The 20,958-nt window shown below is 55.8% G+C and overlaps 1 protein-coding gene and 2 long non-coding RNA genes across 3 annotated transcripts in view; 2 read left to right on the top strand and 1 right to left on the bottom strand.

Annotated features, from left to right (window-relative positions):
• The window catches only part of CXXC1 (CXXC finger protein 1), an 82,908-nt gene that overhangs the window by 1,285 nt on the left and 60,665 nt on the right, over positions 1-20,958 (bottom strand). The window contains exons 4-14 of the mRNA XM_085046375.1: positions 19,998-20,101; positions 18,298-18,453; positions 16,382-16,408; positions 14,703-14,849; positions 12,173-12,280; positions 10,369-10,553; positions 7,141-7,348; positions 5,282-5,392; positions 4,023-4,072; positions 2,604-2,700; positions 501-653 (exon numbers count right to left, since the gene is read on the bottom strand). Coding sequence (XP_084902501.1) covers positions 501-653; positions 2,604-2,700; positions 4,023-4,072; positions 5,282-5,392; positions 7,141-7,348; positions 10,369-10,553; positions 12,173-12,280; positions 14,703-14,849; positions 16,382-16,408; positions 18,298-18,453; positions 19,998-20,101 — 1,346 coding nt within the window. The remainder of the gene's footprint in view (positions 1-500; positions 654-2,603; positions 2,701-4,022; positions 4,073-5,281; positions 5,393-7,140; positions 7,349-10,368; positions 10,554-12,172; positions 12,281-14,702; positions 14,850-16,381; positions 16,409-18,297; positions 18,454-19,997; positions 20,102-20,958) is intronic.
• Positions 10,573-10,844, top strand: LOC146422500 (uncharacterized). The gene is made up of 2 exons (XR_014848184.1): positions 10,573-10,687; positions 10,770-10,844. It is a non-coding gene; the product is annotated as an uncharacterized LOC146422500 (long non-coding RNA).
• On the top strand, positions 13,699-14,130 carry LOC146422499 (uncharacterized). The gene is made up of 3 exons (XR_014848180.1): positions 13,699-13,743; positions 13,786-13,819; positions 14,042-14,130. It is a non-coding gene; the product is annotated as an uncharacterized LOC146422499 (long non-coding RNA).

Below are 20,958 nucleotides of genomic sequence, written 5' to 3'. Positions count from 1 at the left end.
CTGGGACACTCTGAGCACACTCTGGGGACACTCTGGGGACCCTTTGGGGACACTGGGACACTCTGGGGACACTGGGACACTCTGAGCACACTCTGGGGACACTCTGGGGACCCTTTGGGGACACTGGGACACTCTGGGGACACTGGGACACTCTGGGGACACTCTGGGGACCCTGTAGGGCCCTGGGGACACTCTGGGCACACTCTGGGGACCCTCTGGGGACACTCTGGGGACCCTCTGGGGACACTCTGAGCACACTCTGGGGACACTCTGGGGACCCTTTGGGGACACTGGGACCCTCTGGGCACACTCTGGGGACACTCTGGCGACACTCTGGGGACACTCTGGGGACACTCTGGGGACCCTTTGGGGATACTGAGACCCCTCTGGGGACACTCTGAGCACACTCTGGGGACACTCTGGGGACACTCTGGGGACACTCTGGGGACCTGGTGACACCCCAGGGGACACTCCGGGGACCCTGTCACGGCGCCACCCACCACTCGGACGCGCTCCAGGTCCACCTCGGCGCGGCGCAGCTTCTCCCAGCAGTAGTGGCGGTGGCACTTGCGCTTGGGGACACGGCAGAAGTCACCCGTCAGCTCGAAGACGTCGCGCACCAGGGGACAGCCACACACCTCGTCCGCGGGGACCTTGGGGACACGGGGTGGGTGACAGGCTGGGGACAGCTGGACAATTGTCCTGACCCTGCTGTGGGTCCGTCTTGGGGGGCGCAGAGTGCTTGGCTGAAAATTTCTCTGGAATTTTCCTAAATTTCACCTCAAAATCCCTGAATTTTACCCCAAAATCCCTTAATTTCACCCCAAAACCCCTAAATTCCAACCCAAAACTCCCAAATTTTACCCCAAAATCCCTTAATTTCACCCCTAACCCCCCAGATTTCTCCCCAAAACCACTAAATTCCACCCAAAACCCCTAAATTCCACCCAAAACCCCCAAATCTTACCCCAAAATCCCTTAATTTCACCCCAAAATCCCCAAATTCCACCCCAAAACTCTTAAATGTCACCCCTAAACCCATAAATTTCACCCAAAACCCCCCAAATTCCACCCCAAAACCCCTAAATTTTACCCCCAAATCCCTAAATTTCACCCCAAAACCCCTAAATTCCAACCCAAAACTCCCAAATTTTACCCCAAAACTCCCAAATTTTACCCCAAAAGCCCTAAATTCCACCCCAAAATCCCTTAATTTCACCCCTAACCCCCCAGATTTCTCCCCAAAACCACTAAATTCCAAACCAAAACCCCTAAATTCCACCCAAAACCCCAAATTTTACCCCCAAAGCCCTAAATTTTACCCCAACACCCCCAAATTTCACCCAAAACCCCTAAATTTCACCCCAAAAGGCCTAAATTTCACCCAAAAAAGCCCTAAATTCCACCCCAAAACTCCCAAATTCTACCCCAAAAGCCTCAAATTCCACTCAAAATCCCCAAATTCCACCCCAAAACCCCCAAATTTTCCATGCCCAGGAGTGCTCTGGGCAGAGTTTCCCTAAAATTCCTCTGAAATTCCTCTAAAATTCCACCCCAAAACCCCCAAATTCCATCCCAAAACCCCTAAATTCCACCCCAAAACTCCTAAATTCTACCCCAAACCCCCAAATTCCACCCAAACCCCTTAAATTCCACCCCAAAACCCCTAAATTCCACCCCAAAACCCCCAAATTTTCCACACCCACCTTGGGGTCCCGGGAGTGCTCGGGGCACAGCTCCCCCAAATTCCACCCCAAAACTCCCAAATTCCACCCCAAAACCACTAAATTCTACCCTCAACCTCCAAATTCCAACCCAAAACCCCTGAATTCCACCCCAAAACCCCTAAATGCCAACCCAAAACTTCCATATTTTACCCCAAAACCCCCAAATTCCACCCCAAAACTCTCAAATTTCACCCCAAAATCCCTAAATTTCACCCCAAAAACCCCAAATTCCTCCCAAAACCCCCCAAATGTTCCACACCCACCTTGGGGTCCCGGGAGTGCTCGGGGCAGAATTTCCCTAAAATTCCATCCCAAAACCCCTAGATTTCACCCCAAAAGCCCCCAAATTCCACCCAAAATCCCCAAATTCCACCCCAAAACCCCCAAATTCCACCCCAAAGCCCCTAAATTCCACCTCAAAACCCCCAAAACCCCCAAATTTTCCATGCCCACCTTGGGGTCCCGGGAGTGCTCGGGGCACAGCTCCCCCAAATTCCACCCCAAAACTCCCAAATTCCACCCCAAAACCACTAAATTCTACCCTCAACCTCCAAATTCCAACCCAAAACCCCTGAATTCCACCCCAAAACCCCTAAATGCCAACCCAAAACTTCCATATTTTACCCCAAAACCCCCAAATTCCACCCCAAAACTCTCAAATTTCACCCCAAAATCCCTAAATTTCACCCCAAAAACCCCAAATTCCTCCCAAAACCCCCCAAATGTTCCACACCCACCTTGGGGTCCCGGGAGTGCTCGGGGCAGAATTTCCCTAAAATTCCACCCCAAAATCCCCAAATTCCACCCCAAAACCCCCAAATCCCACCCCAAAACCCCCAAATTCCACCCCAAAACCCCCAAATTTTCCACACCCACCTTGGGGTCCCGGGAGTGCTCGGGGCACAGCACCTGCAGCCTCTTGCAGTAGGTTTTGCTCTGCGGGTTGTAAACGTCGCAGAACAGCCTGGTGGCCCTGGGGGGACACGGCAGGGGGTTGGGGACATGGCAGGGGGTTGGGGACATGGCAGGGGTGGGGGACACGGCAGGGGGTTGGGGACACGGCAGGGGTTGTTGGGGACACGGCAGGGGTTGGGGACACGGCAGGGGTTGTTGGGGACATGGCAGGGGTTGGGGACAGGGCAGGGGTTGGGGGACACGGCAGGGGTTTTTGGGACATGGCAGGGGTGGGGACACGGCAGGGGTTGGGGGACATGGCAGGGGTTTTTGGGGACACGGCAGGGGTGGACACGGCAGGGGTTGGGGACATGGCAGGGGTTGGGGACACGGCAGGGGTTGGGGGATATGGCAGGGGGTTAGGGACACGGCACAGGGTTGGGGACACGGCACAGGGTTGGGGACACGGCAGGGGTTGGGGACACGGCACAGGGTTGGGGACACGGCACAGGGTTGGGGACACGGCAGGGGTTGTTGGGGACACGGCAGGGGCTGTTGGGGACACAGCAGGGTTTGGGGACACGGCAGGGTTGGGACACGGCAGGGATTTGGGGACATGACAGGGTTGGGGACACGGCAGGGGTTGTTGGGGACACGGCAGGGGTTGGGGACACGGCAGGGGTTGTTGGGGACATGGCAGGGGTTGGGGACATGGCAGGGGTTGGGGACACGGCAGGGGTTGGGGACATGGCAGGGGTTTTTGGGGACATGGCAGGGGTTGGGGACATGGCAGGGGTTGGGGACACGGCAGGGGTTGTTGGGGACACGGCAGGGGTTGGGGACACAGGGCTGAGGGAACCCCGCTGTCCCCAGAGGGTCACCCCAGGGTGTTCCCAACACTTCCCTTCCCATTCCCTTCCTTTTTCCCTTCCCTTCCCTAAATCCCTTTTTCCTTCCCTTATCTTTTTCCTTTCCTTTCCCTTCCCTATTTCCTTTCCTTCCCTTCCCCCTTTCATTCCCTAAATCTTTTCCCTCTTCCCTTCCCCTTTCCCTCCTACCTTCCCTAAATCTTTTCCCTTTTTTCCCTCTTCCCTTCCCCTCCCCTAAATCCCATTTCCCATTTCCCATTTCCCTCCCCTAAATCCCATTTCCCATTTCCCATCTCCCTCCCCACAATCCCATTTCCTATTTCCCCTTCCCCACAATCCCATTTGCCATTTCCCTCCCCTAAATCCCATTTCCCATTTCCCCTTTCCCTAAATCCCTTTTCCCATTTCCCCTTCCGCTCCCCTAAATCCCATTTCCCATTTCCCTAAATCCCATTTCCCATTTCCCTAAATCCCATTTCCCATTTCCCCAAATCCCATTTCCCATTTCCCCTTTCCCTGACCCCAAACTCACCCCTCGATGCGGGTTGGGTACATCGACCCGAAGGACGTTTGGCTCTCGTACTGCAGAGGAATCGGGGAGGGGTCAGGGGTGAGACCCCAAAACACCCCAAAAATCCCCCACAGGAACCCGGGGAGCTCCCGAAAGCTGCCCCAGAAAGAGCCCCACAAGGAGGCCAGAAAGTGCCACAGACCCCACAGATCATCCCACACACCCTATAGATGATCCCACAGATCCCAGGAACTCCCAGGAGCCCAGAAAGTCCCACAGACCCCACAGATGATCCCACACACCCCATGGATCATCCCAGACTCCACAGATGATCCCACACACCCCACAGATGATCCCAAACCCCACAGACAATCCCACACACCCCATGGATGATCCCACAGATCCCAGGAATTCCCAGGAGCACAGAAAATCCCACAGACCCCACAGATCATCCCACACACCCCACGGATGATCCCAAACCCCACAGACGACCCCACAGACCTCACAGATCATCCCACACACCCTATAGATGATCCCACAGATCCCAGGAACTCCCAGGAGCCCAGAAAGTCCCACAGACCCCGCAGATGATCCCACACACCCCACAGATCATCCCAGACCCCATGGATGATCCCAAACCCCACAGACAATCCCACACACCCCACGGATGATCCCAGACCCCACAGATGATCCCACAGATCCCAGGAACTCCCAGGAGCCCAGAAAGTCCCACAGACAATCCCACACACCCCACAGATGATCCCAGACCCCACAGATGATCTCACAGACCCCACAGATGATCCCACAACCCCACAGACAATCCCACACACCCCATGGATGATCCCAGACCCCACAGATGATCCTACAGACCCCACAGATGATCCCAAACCCCACAGACGATCCCACAGACCCCACAGATCATCCCCCACACACCCCACAGATGATGAGCCCAGACCCCACAGATGATCCCAAACCCCACAGATGATCCCAGACCCCACACACGATCCCAGACCCCACACACAATCCCACAGACCCCACAGACAATCCCACACACCCCATGGATGATCCCACAACCCCACAGACAATCCCACACACCCCATGGATGATCCCAGACCCCATGGATGATCCCACAGATCCCAGGAACTCCCAGGAGCCCAGAAAGTCCCACAGACAATCCCACACACCCCACAGATGATCCCAAACCCCCCACACAATCCCACAGACCCCACAGATCATCCCCTACATCCCAGCCCCCCAAAACCCGCCGTTTCCATGGTTACCTTGGCGTAGCAGCGCTCCATGTGCCGCAGGGCCACCTTGGGGTTGATGGGGTGGCCGCAGGACACGCAGAAGATCTGCAGGTCTGTGTCCTCGCTGTCCCCCTCTGTGCTCTGGGGGGACACCGGGGGGACAAATTAGGGGGATCCAGGGTTAAGGGGCTCAAGGATTTGGGGATTCCTATAAGGGATTGGGGGATCTCAAGAAGGACCTAGAATGGGGAGAATTGTAGGATTTGGGGGCAGTCAGAATTATAGGATTTGGGGATTCCCAAAATTAAAGGATTTGGGGACACCCAGAATTACAGAATTTGGCGACACCCAGAATTATAGGATTTGGGGACACCCAGAATTATAGGATTTGGGGACACCCAGAATTATAGGATTTGGGGATTCTCACAAGAGACATGGGGGGATTTCAAGAAGGACCCAGAATGGGAGGAATTATAGGATTTGGGGACACCCAGAATTAAAGGATTTGGGGGATCTCAAGAAGGACCCAGAATGGGAGGAATTATGGGATTTGGGGACACCCAGGACTAAAGGATTTGGGGAATCTCAAGACTGACCCAGAATGAGGAGAATTAAAGGATTTGGGGACACCCAGAATTAAAGAATTTGGGGATTCCCACACGGGATTGGGGGGGATTTCAAGAAGGACCCAGAATGAGGAGAATTACAGGATTTGGGGACACCCAGAATTATAGGATTTGGGGACACCCAGAATTAAAGGATTTGGGGATTCCCAGAATTAAAGGATTTGGGGATTCCCAGAATTATAGGATTTGGGGATTCCCAGGGTTAAAGGATTTGGGGACACCCAGAATTATAGGATTTGGGGACACCCAGGATTAAAGGATTTGGGGAATCTCAAGAAGGACCCAGAACGAGGAGAATTATAGGATTTGGGGACACCCAGAATTAAAGAATTTGGGGATTCCCACAAGGGATTGGGGGGGATCTCAAGAAGGACCTAGAATGGGGAGAATTATAGGATTTGGGGACATCCAGGATTAAAGGATTTGGGGATATCCAGAATTATAGGATTTGGAGAATCTCAAGAGGGACCCAGAATAGGGAGATTTAAAAGATTTTGGGGTCACCAGGTGTCCATGAAGGACCAGAGAGGATCTCAAAGACCCAGAATGGGAAGAATTAAAGGATTTGGGGATCCCCAGGATTAAACAATTTGGTGATCCCCACAAGTTATCCCCAAAAAACCCCCAAAACAGGACAATTAAAGGATCTGGGGGTCCCCAAGATTAAAGGATTTGAGGATACCCAGGATTAAAGGGCCTGGGAGTCCCCAGGATTAAACTATTTGTTGATCCCCACAAGTTATCCCCAGAAATGCCCCAGAATGACACAACTAAAGGGTCTGGGGGTCTCCAGGACTAAACTATTTGGTGATCCCCACAATTTATCCCCAAGAAGACCCCAAAACAGGACCATTAAAGGGTCTGAGGATCTTCAGGATTAAACTATTTGGTGATACCCACAATTTATCCCAAAAAAACCCCCAAAATGACACAACTAAAGGGTCTGGGGGTCCCCAGGATTAAAGGATTTGGGAATACCCAGGATTAAAGGATCCAGGTGTCCCCAAGATTAAACTATTTGGTGATCCCCACAATTTATCCCCCAAAAAACCCCAAAACGACACAACTAAAGGGTCTAGGGGTCTTCAGGATTAAACAATTTGGTGATACCCACAACTTATCCCCAAGAAGACCCCAAAATGGGACCATTAAAGGATCCAGGGGTCCCCAGGATTAAACAATTTGGTGATCCCCACAACTTATCCCCAAGAAGACCCCAAAATGACAAAACCAAAGGCTCTGGGGGCCTTCAGGGCTGCCCACCTCCTCATCCTCGCGGGGCGGGTGCCCCTTGGCGCGGGCGATCAGCCCCTCCAGCTCGTGGAATCGCCGCTCCATCTCCTGCAGCCGCAGCCTGGCCTGGTGCTGCTCGCGCCGGATGCGCTCCAGCAGCCGCTTGCCGTGCTCCTCGGCCACGCAGGGGCTCTGCTGCCACTGCTGGATGCGCTGCGGCAGGATCTCGTAGATCCGGCTGGGAATGGGGGGAAAGAAAGGGTTAAAAGGGATTTGGGGATTCCCAGGATCCACTGCTGGATCCACTGCTGGATCTCCTGTGACAGGATCTTGTAGATCCGGCTGGGAATCAGGGGATAAAAGGGTTAATGGGCATTCCAGGATCTTTAGGATCCACTGCTGGATCTGCGTCAGGATCTCATAGATCCAGCTGGGAATTGGGGGGAAAAAAGGGTTAAAAGGGATTTGAGTATCCCTGGGATCCACTGCTGGATCTGCTGTGGCAGGATCTCGTAGATCCGGCTGGGATTTGGGGGGAAAAAGGGTTAAAAGGGATTTGAGGAATCCTAGGATTCTTGGGATCTACTGCTGGATCCACTGCTGGATCTGCTGTGACAGGATCTCGTAGATCCGGCTGGAAACTGGGGGGCAAAAAGGGTTAAAAGGGATTTCAGGATCCTTAGGATCTCCCGCAGCAGGATCTTGTAGATCCGGCTGGGAATTGGGGGAAAAAATGGTTAAAAGGGATTTGAGGAATCCCAGGATCCGCTGTGGCAGGGTCTTGGAGATCCGGCTGGGAACTGGGGGGAAAAAGGGTTAATGGGCATTCCAGGATCTCTAGGATCCACTGCTGGATGTGCTGCAGCAGGATCTTGTAGATCCGGCCGGGAATTGCGGGGAAAAAGGGTTAAAAGGGATTTGAGGAATCCCAGGATTCCTGGGAATCCTTGTGACAGGATCTTGTAGATCCAGCTGGGAATTGGGGAAAAAAGGATAAAAGGGATTTGGGGAATCCTAGGATTCCTGGGATCCACTGCTGGATCTGCTGTGGCAGGATCTCATAGATCCGGCTGGGAACTGGGGAAAGAAAGGGTTAATGGGCATTCCAGGATCTCTAGGATCTGCTGCTGGATCTGCTGCGGCAGGATCTCGTAGATCTGGCTGGGAATTTGGGAAAAAAGGGTTAAAAGGGATTTGGGGATCCCTGGGATCCACTGCTGGATCCACTGCTGGATCTGCTGCGGCAGGATCTCATAGATCCGGCTGGGAATTGGGGGGAAAAATGGTTAAAAGGGATTTGAGGAATCCTAGGATCCCTGGGATCCACTGCTGGATCTGCTGTGACAGGATCTTGTAGATCCAGCTGGGAATCGGGGGAAAAAAGGGTTAAAAGGGATTTGAGGAATCCTAGGATCCCTGGGATCCACTGCTGGATGCGCTGCGGCAGGATCTCGTAGATCCGGCTGGGAATTGGGGGAAAAAGGGTTAAAAAGGATTTGGGGATTCCTGGGACCCACTGAGGTTGGATCCCCTAAATCCACCCGGGATTTTGGGAAATGGGGTAAGGGGGACAGAGATTGGGATCCACCCTGGGACCGGCAGGGGCTCTGCCCTGTACTGGTCTATACTGGTTTGTGTCAGCCCATGGAACTCATCACTTATCTATACTGGTTTATACCAGTTTACACTGAATTATACTGGTTTATACTGGTTTGTATCAGTCTATATCCATCTGCAGCACTTTATACTGTTCTATACTGGTCTATACTGGTTTATGGTGGTTTATATTGATTTATGCTGGTTTGTATGTCTATACCCATCTGTATCAGTCTGTACTGGTCTGTACTGGTCTGTACTGGTTTATAGTGCTTTATATTGAGTTATGCTGGTTTATACATCTATACCCATCTGTACCATTCTGTACTGGTCTATACTGGTTTGTGTCAGTCCATACAAACCGCTACCAATCTGTACTGATTTCTACTGCTCTGTGCTCATCTGTACCACTCTATACTGGTTTACACTGGTCTGTACTGGTTTACACCACTCTACACCCATCTGTACCATTCTGTACTGGTCTATACTGGTTTGTGTCAATCCACAGAACTCATTACTAACCTATACTGATCTATACCTGTCTGTACCGCTCCATACCACTCTGTACTGGTTTATACTGGTCTGTACTGGTTTGTACTGGTTTATACTGGTCTGTACTGGTTTACACCACTCCCTACCCATCTGCACCATTCTGCACTGCTCTATACTGGTTTGTGTCACTCAATACAAGTCATTATTAATCTGTACTGATTTCTACTGCTCTATACTGGTTTATACCAGTTTACACTGATTTATACTGGTTTATACCAGCTTACACTGATTTATACTGGTTTATACTGGTCTGTACTGGTTTACACCACTCCATACCCATCTGTACCATTCTGTACTGCTCTATACTGGTTTGTGTCAATCCACAGCAATCATTACTAACCTATACTGATCTACACCCGTCTGTACCACTCTATACTGGTTTATACTGGTTTATACTGGTCTGTACTGGTTTATACTGGTCTGTACTGGTTTACACCACTCCATACCCACCTGTCCCATTCTGTACTGGTCTACACTGGTTTGTGTCGATCCACAGCAATCATTACTAACCTGTACTGATCTATACCCATCTGTACCGCTCCATACCACTCTGTACTGGTTTATACTGGTTTATACTGGTCTGTACTGGTTTACACCACTCCATACCCATCTGTCCCATTCTGTACTGCTCTATACTGGTTTGTGTTGATCCACAGCAATCATTACTAACCTGTACTGATCTATACCCGTCTGTACCACTCTATACTGGTTTATACTGGTTTATACTGGTTTGTACTGGTTTATACTGGTCTGTACTGGTTTACACCACTCCATACCCACCTGTCCCATTCTGTACTGGTCCATACTGGTTTGTGTCGATCTGTGGAAATCATTACTAATCTATACTGATCTATACCCATCTGTACCGCTCCATACCACTCTGTACTGGTTTACACTGGTTTATACTGGTTTATACTGGTTTGTACTGGTCTGTACTGGTTTACACCACTCTATACCCATCTCTACCATTCTGTACTGGTCCATACTGGTTTGTGTCGATCCACAGCAATCATTACTAACCTATACTGATCTATACCCGTCTGTACCACTCTATACTGGTTTATACTGGTTTATACTGGTTTGTACTGGTTTATACTGGTCGGTACTCACTTGGCAGCCAGCTTGATGCCGCAGGCCTCGCTGCAGTACTTGGAGGGAGGGCGAGCAGGCCGGGTGCAGCCGGGGCCCAGGCACTGGCCCAGCCCCGCGGGGTCGCGCGCGTCGGAACGTTCCGGATGGCCTCGGCGCTCGCGGTGCCGCGCCCGCTGCCGGTGCCGCTTGTAGCGCTCTTCCTTCTGCACCAGTAAACACCAGTTAGCGCCAGTTAGCACCAGTAACCTCCCAGTGACCTCCCAGAGCCCTCCCAGTGCCGCTTGTAGCGCTCCTCCTTCTGCACCAGTGACAACCAGTTAGCACCAGTAACCTCCCAGTAACCACCCAGTGCCACGCCCGCTGCCGGTGCCGCTTGTAGCGCTCCTCCTTCTGCACCAGTAAACACCAGTTAGCACCAGTAACCTCCCAGTGACCTCCCAGTGCCGCTTGTAGCGCTCCTCCTTCTGCACCAGTAAACACCAGTTAGCGCCAGTTAGCACCAGTAACCTCCCAGAGCCCTCCCAGTGCCGCTTGTAGCGCTCCTCCTTCTGCACCAGTGACCACCAGTAACAACCAGTTAGTGCCTGGAACCTCCCAGTGACCTCCCAGTGCCGCTTGTAGCGCTCCTCCTTCTGCACCAGTAACCACCAGTTAGCACCAGTAACCTCCCAGGAACCACCAGTTAGAACCCAGTTAGCACCAGGAGCCACCCAGTGCCCTCCCAGTAACTCCCAGTAGGTCCCAGTGACCTCCCAGCAGCCCTGGGAGCCTCCCAGTAACTCCCAGCAGCTCCCAGTGCCCTCCCAGTAACTCCCAGTATCTCCTAGCACCCACCAGCAGCTCCAGACAACCTTCCAGTAACCCCCAGTAGCTCCCACTGCCTTCCCAGTAACCCTCATTATCTCCCAGTGCCCTCCCAGTAACTCCCAGTGACCTCCCACCAACCTTGGGAGCCTCCCAGTAAGCCCCAGCAGCTCCAGATGGCCTTCCCAGTAACCCCCAGTAGCTCCCAGTGACCTCCCAGTAACTCCCAGTGACCTCCCAGCAACCCTGGGAGCTTCCCAGTAGGCCCCAGTAGCTCCCAGTGCTCTCCCAGTAGCTCCCAGTAACCTCCAATAGCTCCCAGTGCCCTCCCAGTAACCCTCAGTAACTCCCAGTGCCCTCCCAGTAACTCCCAGTAACCCCCAGTGCCCTCCCAGTAGCTCCTAGTAACCTCCAGTAGCTCCCAGTGCCCTCCCAGTAACCTTCAGTAACTCCCAGTGCCCTCCCAGTAACTCCCAGTATCTCCCAGTGCCCTCCCAGTAACTCCCAGTGCCCTCCCAGTAACTCCCAGTACCCTCCCAGTAACTCCCAGTATCTCCCAGTGCTCTCCCAGTAACTCCCAGTACCCTCCCAGTAACTCCCAGTAGCTCCCAGTACCCTCCCAGTATCTCCCAGTGCCCTCCCAGTAACTCCCAGTAACTCCCAGTACCCTCCCAGTAACTCCCAGTATCTCCCAGTGCTCTCCCAGTAACTCCCAGTACCCTCCCAGTAACTCCCAGTAGCTCCCAGTACCCTCCCAGTATCTCCCAGTGCCCTCCCAGTAACTCCCAGTAACTCCCAGTGCCCTCCCAGTAACCCCCAGTATCTCCCAGTAGCTCCCAGTACCCTCCCAGTATCTCCCAGTGCCCTCCCAGTATGTCCCAGTGCTCTCCCAGTAACCCCCAGTGCCCTCCCAGTAACTCCCAGTGCCCTCCCAGTAGCTCCCAGTGCCCTCCCAGTAACTCCCAGTGCCCTCCCAGTATCTCCCAGTACCCTCCCAGTATCTCCCAGCACTCCCCACCTTCTTGTCGGATTTCTTCTCGCGGCGTTTGACGTGTTTGACCTTCACGGCGCGTTTGCGCAGCACGGGGTCCAGGAAGGGAGCGTCCTCGGCGTCACTGAGCCACGGCTGCGGGGACACGGTGGGGACACGTTGGGGACACGTGGGGATGTGTTGGGGACGTGTGGGGACACGGGGGCATGTTGGGACACGTGGGGACATCTGGGAACACGTTGGGGACACGCAGGGACATTTGGGGACACGTTGGGGACGTGTGGGGACATGATGTGGACTTGTGGGGACACGCGGGGACATGTGGGGACGTGTTGGGGACATGTGGGGATGTATTGGGGACACATGGGGACATGTGGGGATGTGTGGGGACATGTGGGGACGCGCGGGGACATGTTGGGGACATGATGGGGATGTGTTGGGGACATGTGGGGACATGTGGGGACACGTTGGGACACGTTGGGGACATGTGGGGACATGTTGGGGACACGATGGGGACATGTTGGGACACATTGGGACATGATGAGGACATGTTGGGGATGTGTGGGGACACATTGGGACATGTGGGGATGTGTTGGGGACATGTTTGGGACATGTGGGGACATGTGGGGATGTGTTGGGGACATGTTGGGGACATGCTGGGGACACACAGCCTGACACGCCTCGTAGCGTCAGGGGGACATTTGGGGACGTTTGGGGACACGTCCCCAGACATGGCCCACATGGGGACATGTGGGGACATGTTGGGGACACGCAGGGACACGTGGGGACATGTTGGGGACATGCAGGGACATGTTGGGGACACGTGGGGACATGTTGGGGACACGCAGGGACACGTGGGGACATGTTGGGGACATGCAGGGACATGTTGGGGACGTGTGGGGACATGTTGGGGACACGCAGGGACACGTGGGGACGTGTTGGGGACATGCCAGGACACGCAGCCTGACGCGCCTCGTAGCGTCATAGTGACATTTGAGGACATTTCAGGGCACTTGGGGACACATTCCCAGACACAGCCCACATGGGGACAGTTGGGGACATTTGGGGACACCCCGTGACACACCCAGAACTCACCTTGACAGGCAAAACCCTCTTTAAAATTTGCTCCCAAAAAACCTCAAATCTGCTCCCAAAAAACCCCAAATTTCTTCCCAAAAATCTCAAATCTGCTCAAAAAAACCTCAAATCTGCTCCCAAAACCCTCAAATTGCTCCCAAAAAACCTCAAATTTGTTCCCAAAAAACCCCAAATCTGCTCCCAAAAACCCCAAATCTGTTCCCGTGGGCCTGGATGTCCCCAAACACCAATTTGGGGTGCCTGGGGGCATTTGGGGTGCCTGGGGGGCATTTGGGGTGCCTGGGGGTATTTGGGGCACCTGGGATGGGTATCTGGGGTGCCTGGGGGTGGTTTTGGGGTCCCAGGGGCAGTTTGGTGGTCCTGGGGTCAGTTTTTGGGGTGGTTTTGGGGTCCTGGGGGCAGTTTGGTGGCCCTGGGGTCAATTTTAGGGGGTCCCAGGTCAGTTTTTGGGTCAGTTTGGGGTCCCGGGGTCAGTTTTAGGGGCAGTTTGAGGTCCCGGGGTCAGTTTTTGGGGGTCCCAGGGTCAGTTTTTGGGGTCCCAGGGCAGTTTTTGGGGTCCTGGGGTCAGTTTTTGAGGTCCCAGGGTCAGTTTTGGGGGCAGTTTTAGGGTCCCAGGGTCAGTTTTGGGGGTCCCAGGGGTAGTTTCTGGGGGCCTGGGGTCAGTTTTAGGGGCAGTTTTGAGGACCTGAGGTCAGTTTTCTGGGTCCCAGGGTCAGTTTCTGGGTCAGTTTTTGGGGTCCTGGGGTCAGTTTTTGGGTCAGTTTGGAGTCCAAGGGTCAGTTTTAGGGGCAGTTTGAGGTCCCAGGGCAGTTTTTGGGGTCCCAGGGTCAGTTTTTGGGGTCCCAGGGCAGTTTTTGGGGTCCCGGGGTCAGTTTTAGGGGAAGCTTGGGGTCCCAGGGTCAGTTTTTGAGGTCCCGGGGTCAGTTTTTGTTCCGTTTGGAATCCTGCGGTCAGTTTTTGGGGTCCCAGGGTCAGTTTTGGGCTCAGTTTGAGGTCTTGGGGTCAGTTTCTGGGGTCCCAATGGCAGTTTTGGGGGGTAGTTTGGAGTCCCGGGGGCAGTTTTTAGAGTAGTTTGGGGTCCCAGGGTCAGTTTTTGGGGTCCCAGGTCAGTTTTTTGGGGTCCCAGGGTCAGTTTTTGGGGTTCCAAGGTCAGTTTTTGGGGTCCTGGGGTCAGTTTTTGGGGCAGTTTGAGGTTCTGGGGTCAGTTTTGGGGTCCCAGGGTCAGTTTTTGGAGTCCCAGGGCAGTTTTTGGGTCAGTTTCTGGGGTCCCAGGGTCAGTTTTTGGGGTCCCAGGGTCAGTTTTTGGGGCAGTTTGAGCTCCTGAGGTCAGTTTTTGGGGGTCCCAGGGCAGTTTTTGGGGTCCCAGGGTCGGTTTTAGGGGCAGTTTGAGGTCCCGGGGTCAGTTTTTGGGGTCCCATGGTCACTTTTTGGGGTCCCAGGGCAGTTTTTGGGGTCTCACCAGGCCGTGCTCGTCGAAGGCGCCGGCGCAGAGCTCCTGGTAGAGCCTGGGCTCGAGGGGCAGCTCCTCGTCCGAGAGGCTCTCGGGGGGTCCCGACCCCAACTGCGCCTTCAGCAGCTCCAGCTCCCCCTCGCGCCCCCGAGCCAGCTGGGGAGGGGGTCAGCACCGCCAGGGACCCCCAGGGACACCCCCGGGACCCCCAGGGACACCATTGTGGCACCCCGGGACCCTCAGGAACCCCACTATGGCACCCTGGGACCCCCAGGGACCCCATTGTGGCACTTTGGGACCCCCATGGGACCCTCAGGGACATGCCCAGGACCCCCAGGGACAACCCCAGGACCCCCAGGAACCCCCCGGGACCCCATTGTGGCACCCCGGGACCCCCAGGGACACCCCCAGGGACCCTCAGGAACCCCACCATGGCACCCTGGGACACCCAGGGACCCCATTGTGGCACTTTGGGACCCCCATGGGACCCTCAGGGACACCCCCAGGACCCACAGGGACCCACAGGGACACCCTCATGGCACCCCAGGGACCCCCAGGACCCCCAGGGACCCCACTGTGGCACCCAGGGACCCCCATAGGACCCTCAGGGACACCCCCAGGGACCCCCATAGAACCCCCAGGGACCTCCTCACAGCACCCCCAGGACCCTCTGGGACACCCCCAGGACCCCAGGGACCCCACTGTGGCACCCAGGGACCCGCAGGGACCCTCAGGGACACTCCCATGGCACCCCAGGACCCCCAGGGACCCCACTATGGCACCCAGGGACACCACTGTGGCACCCCAGGGACACCCCCAGAACCCCCAGGGACCCCACTATGGCACCCAGGGACCCCCAGGGACCCTCAGAGACACCCCCATGGCATCCAGAGACCCCCAGGGACACCACTGTGGCACCTTGGGACCCCCAGGGACCCCATCGTGGCACCCCAGAACCCCCATGGGACCCTCAGGAACACCCTCATGGCACCCCAGGGACCCCCAGGGACCCCACTGTGGCACCCAGGGACCCCCAGGGACCCTCAGGGACACCCCCATGGCACCCCAGGACCCCCAGGGACCCCACTATGGCACCCCAGGGACACCATTGTGGCACCCTGGGACCCTCTGGGACCCCCATGGCACCCCAGGGACCCCTCAGGGACCCCACTATGGCACCCAGGGACCCTCAGGGACCTCCTCACGGCACCCCCAGGACCCCCAGGGACCCCACTGTAGCACCCCGGGACCCCCACAGGACCCTCAGGGACGCCACTATGGCACCCAGGGACCCCAGGGACCCCTAGGGACCTCCTCACGGCACCCCCAGGACACCCAGAGACACCTCCATGGGACCCCAGGGACCCTCAAGGACCCCACTATGGCACCTTGGGACCCTCAGGGACACCTCCACAGCACCCCAGGGACCCCCAGGGACCCCCACGTGGCACCCTCACCATCTGGGGGGGTCAGCACTGTCAGGGACCCCCAAACGGCACCCCCAGGACCCCCTCCCACCATCTGGGGAGGGGTCAGCACCTGCCTGGCCATCAGCACCCCACCCCAGGGACCCCCAGGGACCCCCAGCCCTCAGCCCGGGGGGATTTTGGGGTGTCCCACAGGGATCTGGGGGGTCTGGGGATCTCCCCTCCCCCCAAACCCACCCCCCAAGGACCCCCAGGACTCACCGAGGTGGGGAAGTACTTGTAGGATTCCTGTGGGGACATCAATGGGGACATGTCAGAGACACGGCAAGGCGGTGACACGTGAACGTGGGACACGAGACAAGGTGACACAAGGACATGGGACACTTGGGGACACGTCAGAGACACAGCAGGGGCACAGGACAGGGAGATAAAGGGACATGGGACACTTGGGGACATGTCAGGGACACGGCAAGGCGGTGACACGCAAACATGGGACACAGGGACATGACACAGGGTGACACAGGGACATGGGACACTCGGGGACATGTCAGGGACACAGCCAGGGCACAGGACAGGGTGACACAGGGACATGGGACGCTTGGGGATGTGTCAGGGACACAGCAGTGGCACAGGACAGGGTGACACAGGGACATGGGACAGGGAGAAAAAGGGACATGGGACACTTGGGGACATGTCAGGGACACGGCAAGGCGGTGACACGCAAACGTGGGACACAGGGACACAGGACAGGGTGACACAGGGACATGGGACACTTGAGGACACGTCAGGGACACAGCAGGGACACTGAACAGGGTGACACAGGGACGTGGGACACTTGGGGACATGTCAGGGATACAGCAGTGGCACAGGACAGGGTGACACAGGGACAAGGGACACTTGAGGACATGTTAGGGACATGGCAAGGCGGTGACACGCAAATGTGGGACACAGGTACACGAGACAGGGTGACACAGGGACATGGGACAGGGAGATAAAGGGACGTGGGACACTTGGGGACGTGTCAGGGACACAGCAGGGACACAGAACAGGGTGACACAGGGACAGACAACAGGGAGACACATGGACATGGGACACTTGGGGACACATTAGGGACACAGAACACATTGGGGACACGTCAGGGCCACAGGACGGGGTGACACAGGGAGGTACAGGGACATGGGACACTTGGGGACACATCAGGGGCACAGAACAGGGTGACACAGGGACAGAGAACAGGGAGATACACGGTCGTGGGACCCTTGGGGACACATTAGGGACACAGAAAACGTTGGGGACACATCAGGGCCACAGAACAGGGTGGCACAGGGAGATACAGGGACATGGGACACTTGGGGACATCTCAGGGCCACAGGACAGGATGGCACAGGGAGACACAGGGACATGGGACACTTGGGGACATCTCAGGGCCACAGGACAGGATGGCACAGGGAGACACAGGGACATGGGACACCTGGGGACACGTTAGGGACACAGGACAGGGTGACACCAGAACACAGGACGGTGACAGAGTGACACATCAGGGCCATGGGACAGGGTGGCACAGGGAGATACAGAGACATGGGACACTTGGGGACACGTTAGGGAGATATAGAGACATGGGACACTTGGGGACACGTCAGGGACACAGGACAGGATGGCATGTGGACATACAGAGACATGAGACACTTGGGAACATGTCAGGGACACAGCACAGGGTGACACCAGAACACAAGACGGTGACAGAGTGACACATCACGGCCATGGGACAGGGTGGCACAGGGAGATACAGCGACATGGGACACTTGGGGACACGTCAGGGACACAGGACAGGACGCCAAAAACACACAGAACGGTGACAAAATGACACAACAGGAACACAATGACAGAAAGCCACACTGGGGACACACTAGGGACACTTAAAGCCACCCCAACCCCCCAAACCCCCCAACCCTCACAGGCCACACATGAAGAACACGCCAAAACCACAGCAAGACACGCTCAGGACATGCCAAGGACATGCCAGACCACACTGACCCCTCAAACACGTTATGGTCACACCCCAAAACCACACCAGCCACGCCAACATCACGCCAAGCCCATAGCTCACCGAACACACACTAAACACACGCCAAGCACACGCCAAGCACACGCCAAGCACACGCCAAGGCCGCGCTCACCCGCGCCCGCAGCTGGCACTGCCGCAGGCGACACTTCTGGCGGATTTTGTTGGGACCCCCAAACTTCTTCATGTCGCGGCAGAAGTCGCACTGCCCGCAGTCCTCGGGGCGCCGGCAGGCTTCGCACTCGCCGCACATGCGGGCTGAGCGCTTGATCTGCGGGGAAATGGGGTGAGAGACCCCAAAATGCACCCAGGGAAACCCCAAAATGCACCCCTGGATACCCCAAAACACAACCGGGACACCCCAGCTTCACACTCGCCGCACATGCGGGCTGAGCGCTTGATCTGCGGGGAAATGGGGTGAGAGACCCCAAAATGCACCCAGGGAAACCCCAAAATGCACCCCTGGATACCCCAAAACACAACCGGGACACCCCAGCTTCACACTCGCCGCACATGCGGGCTGAGCGCTTGATCTGCGGGGAAACGGGGTGAGAAATCCCAAAATCCACCCAGGGATACCCCAAAATGCACCCCTGGATACCCCAAAATGCACCCAATAGAAATCCCAAAACACCCCCAGAGGAAATCTTAAAGTCCACCCAAGAAATATCCCAAAATACACCCAGGGAAACTCCAAAACACAACCAGGAGAAATCCTAAAATCCACCCAGGGGAAATCCTAAAATCCATCCAGGGACACCCCAGCCTCGCACTCACCACACATGCGGGCTGAGCGCTTGATCTGGGGGGAAACGGGGTGAGAGACCCCAAAATGCACCCCTGGATACCCCAAAATGCACCCAGGGGAAATCTCAAAATCCAGCCAGAGAAAATCCTAAAATCCACCCAAGAGAAATCCCAAAATCCATCCAGGGACATCCCAGCCTCACACTCGCCGCACATGTGGGCTGAGCGCTTGATCTGGGGGGAAATGGGGTGAGAGACCCCAAAATGCACCCCTGGATACCCCAAAATGCACCCAGGGGAAATCCCAAAACACAACCAGGGGAAATCCCAAAATCCAGCCACAGACACCCAAAAACCCATCCAGGGGAAAACCCAAAACACAACCAGGAGAAATCCTAAAATCCACCCAGGGGAAATCCCAAAATCCACCCACGGAAACCCCAAAATCCACCCAAGAGAAATCCCAAAATCCACCCAAGAGAAATCCCAAAACACACCCAGATTAAACCCCAAAACACAACCAGGGGAAACCCCAAAATCCACAGGGCAAATCCCAAAACACACTCTGAGAAACCCCAAAACACACCCAGGGGAAATCCCAAAATCCACACGGGGAAACTCCAAAATCCACCCAGGGAAACCCCAAAATCCATCCAGGGGAAACCCCAAAACACACTCCGAGAAACCCCAAAACACACCCAGGGAAACCCCAAAACACACTCTGAGAAACCCCAAAATCCGTCTAGGGGAAACCCCAAAACACACTCCGAAAAACCCCAAAACACACTCTGAGAAACCCCAAAACACACCCAGAGCAAAACCCCAAATCCATCCAGGGGAAACCCCAAAATGCACCCAGAGGAAATCCCAAAATCCACATGGGGAAACCCTAAAACACACTCTGAGAAACCCCAAAACCCACCCAAACCCCACCCTGAGGGGTTCCCAGCCCTCTGTTGCCCCCCAAATCCCCACTCCAGGATTCCCCCCAGACCTTCCCACGTGGTGAACCGACCCCAAAGCCACCCCAGGACCCCCTGACCCCAAAATTGGGGTCCCAAAGGCCACCTTGGCAGCCCGGCCCTGCTCCAGCTCCTGTCCCTTGGACCCCTCGTGCTCCTTCTCCCTCCACTTCTTGTGCCGGTAGCGAATCTCCAGCGACGGATCCTTCTCTGGAAAGGGTTAAAAAGGGTCAGGGGGGTCCTGAAAAGGGTCAGGGGGTTCTTGAAAAGGGTCAGGGGGTTCCTGAAAAGGGTCAGGGGGTCCCTGAAAAGGGTCAGGGGGTTCTTGAAAAGGGTCAGGGGGGTCGGGAAAAGGGTCAGGAAAACACAAACACAAAAGGGGGCTGAAAAGGGTCAGGGGATCCTGGAAAGGGCTAGGGGGGTTCTGAAAAGGGTCAGCGGGGGCCTGGAAAGGGTCAGGGGGTCCTGAATAGGGTCAAGGGGTCCTGAAAAGGGTCAGGGGATCCTGAAAGGGGTCAGGGGGGTCCTGAGCCCACCCCGACCCCAAACCCCACCCCAAAATGCACCCTGACCCCAAAACTCACCCTGACCCCAAAACCCATCCCAACCTCAAAACTCATCCTGACCCCAAACCCCACCCCAAAACCCACCCCGACCCCAAAACCCACCCCGACCCCAAAACCCACCCCGACCCCAAAACCCACCATGACCCCAAAACCCACCCTGACCCCAAAACCCAACCCTGACTCCAAAATCCACCCTGACCCAAAACTCACCCCGACCTCAAACCCCACCCCGACCCCAAAACTCACCCCAAAACCCACCGTGACCTCAAACCCCACCCCAAACCCCAGCCTAACCCCAAACTCCACCCTGACCCCAAAACCACCCCTGCTGCCGTGACCTTTTCACTGAAAAATCCACGTCTGCCCCCAAATCAGCTCCTCAGCTCCCCCAAACTGTGGCAATACCACCCGGGAATTATCCCCCAGAGCCCCCCCGAAGCCCCCAGCCCCACTGCCGCTCCCAGATAGCCCCCAGAGCCCCCTGAAGCCCCCAGCCCCTCC

This window comes from Lichenostomus cassidix, unplaced genomic scaffold (assembly GCF_008360975.1).
Source record: "Lichenostomus cassidix isolate B80296 unplaced genomic scaffold, HeHo_3.0 HiC_scaffold_40, whole genome shotgun sequence".
In the NCBI taxonomy this organism is placed as follows: Eukaryota; Metazoa; Chordata; class Aves; order Passeriformes; family Meliphagidae; genus Lichenostomus; species Lichenostomus cassidix.
Note: the sequence above shows the minus strand (reverse complement) of the source record. Positions and strands in the feature narration are given on the sequence as shown.